The 2,339-nt window shown below is 62.0% G+C and overlaps 1 protein-coding gene across 1 annotated transcript in view; it reads right to left on the bottom strand.

Moving 5' to 3' along the window:
- Positions 1–2,339, bottom strand: part of LOC104289446 (chromodomain-helicase-DNA-binding protein 3-like) — a 15,144-nt gene that overhangs the window by 6,100 nt on the left and 6,705 nt on the right. Inside the window, exons 4-5 of the mRNA XM_009888382.1 lie at positions 1,722–1,895; positions 915–1,056 (exon numbers count right to left, since the gene is read on the bottom strand). Of these exons, the coding sequence (XP_009886684.1) occupies positions 915–1,056; positions 1,722–1,895 (316 nt within the window). The remainder of the gene's footprint in view (positions 1–914; positions 1,057–1,721; positions 1,896–2,339) is intronic.

Below are 2,339 nucleotides of genomic sequence, written 5' to 3'. Positions count from 1 at the left end.
CCCCCGGCATCCCAACCACGCGCCTCCACCCCAGGTGCCCCCCGTGTCCCACGGCCCTCTGTCCCCTCCGCCCCACACCCCTGTCCCATGTCCCTCCATGTCTCTCCACCCCGTGTCCTTCTAGCCCCTCCACGTTCCTCCAACCCCTCCATGTCCCACCATGTCCCCACATCCCATCTCCCTCCACCCCACGTCCCTCTATCCCCTCCACATTCCTCCAATCCCTGTGTCCCCACATCCCACGATGTTCCCACATCTCACGTCCCTCTATCCCCTCCACACTCCTCCAACCACTCGATGTCCCCTCCACCCCACGTCCTTCTACCCCTCCGCATTCCTCCAACCGCTTCATATCCCAATGTCCCCTCACCCCACATTCCATGTCCCCTCCACATTCCTCCAATCCCTCCACATCCCCCACATCCCACCACATCCCACATCCCTCCACCCTCCTCCAACCACTCTATGTCCCCATGTCCCCTCCATGTCCCTCCTCCCCATGTCCCTCTATCCCCTCCACGTTCCTCCAACCCCTCCATGCACACATCCCACCATGTCCCCACATCCCACCATGTCCCCTCCACATTCCTCCAACCCCTCCATGTCCACATCTCACTATGTCCCCACGTCCCACCATGTCCCCATGTCCCACATCCCTTCCACATTCCTCCAACTCCTCCATGTCCCCATATCCCACATCCCTTCCACATTCCTCCAACTCCTCCATGTCCCCATGTCCCACCACATCCCATGTCCCTCCACCCCACATCCCTCTATCCCCTCAACATTCCTCCAACCCCTCCACGACCCCATATCCCCTCCATGTCCCTCCATCCCACATCTCTATCCCCTCCGTCCCTCCAACTGCTCCATGTCCCCTCCGTGTCCCCCCCCGGCATCCCCGCGGGCCCCACCATGGCGGCGACAGGGAAGAGGTAGGGGTGGTTGCAGCACTTTTTCAGGTCCATCATGATGTTGAGCAGCGACACCTGGTTCCCGCCGCCCCGCGAGTTCAACGCCTCGAAGTTGCGCGTCAAGATGTACTTGTAGTACTTCCTACGGGGAGGTCGGTGGGACCCAGGCGTCCAGGCACCACCCCTCCCCACCATCAAAGGGCACCCAAGCACCCAGGGGACCCCCAGCGTACGTCTGTATGGAGGCGACCTCCACACAAGGAGCTCCAATGCTCCTGCCCATGGACACCAACATCTGGGTGCAACCTTCTCCCACGGACACCAACATCTGGGTGCAACTTTCTCCCATGGACCACCAATGCCCTGGTGCATCCTTCTCCCGTGGACCCAGGCGTCCAGGGCACCCAAGCACCCAGGGGATCCCCAGCGTACGTCTGTACGGAGGTGAGCTCCACACAAGAAGCTCCAATGCTCACGCCCATGGACACCAACGTCTGGGTGCAACCTTCTCCCATCGACAGCAGTGCCCGGGTGCACCCCATCCCTGGGGACACCTTCCCTTCCCCCTCTTCCCCCTGTACCCAAGCACCCAGGGGACCCCCAGTGTATGTCTGTACGGAGGTGAGCTCCACGCAAGGAGCTCCAACGCTGATGCCCGTGGACACCAACGTCTGGGTGCAACCTTCTCCCATGGACACCAACGTCTGGGTGCAGCCTTCTCCCGTGGACACCAGTGCCCGGGTGCACCCCATCCCTGGGGACGCCTCCCCTCCCCCCCTTCCCGGGATACCCCGGCATCCAGCGTACTTCTGCATGGGGCTGAGCTCGACGCGGACGATGAGCTCGGTCTTGGCCGGCATGTTCTTGAAGACGTCGGCCTTGAGGCGCCGCAGCATGTGGGGACCCAGCAGGTCGTGGAGCTTCTTGATCTGGTCCTCCTTGGAGATGTCGGCAAACTCCTCCAAGAAGCCCTCCAGGTTGCTGGGGAAGGGGGGACAATGTGACATGGGGGACAGCGCAAGGACACGGGGACAGGGACGTAGATGGCCGTGACATGGGGAGACATGGGGACAGCCATGATGTGATGGGGTGGAGCGACATGGGGACAGTTGTGACATTGGGGGACATGGAGACAACGATGTGTTGGGGCACACGGGGACATGGTGATGGCTGTGACATGGAGGAATGTGGGGATAACTGTGACATGGAGGGATGCGGGGACAGCCGTGGGATGGGAGATGTGGGGGACAGCCGTGACGTGGGGGGACACAGACACAGGGACAACAGTGACCTGTGGGGGTGTTGGAGGACAGTCGCGATGTGGGGGGACATGGGGACGGCTGTGACACGGAAGGATACGGGGACAGCCATGACATGACGGTGCGCAGGGGCGTGGGGAGATGGAAGTGGATGGAGGGGACCCTG

Source organism: Charadrius vociferus, unplaced genomic scaffold (assembly GCF_000708025.1).
Source record: "Charadrius vociferus isolate BGI_N301 unplaced genomic scaffold, ASM70802v2 scaffold817, whole genome shotgun sequence".
Taxonomy (NCBI): Eukaryota; Metazoa; Chordata; class Aves; order Charadriiformes; family Charadriidae; genus Charadrius; species Charadrius vociferus.
This window is presented reverse-complemented; position numbering and strand designations above follow the sequence as displayed.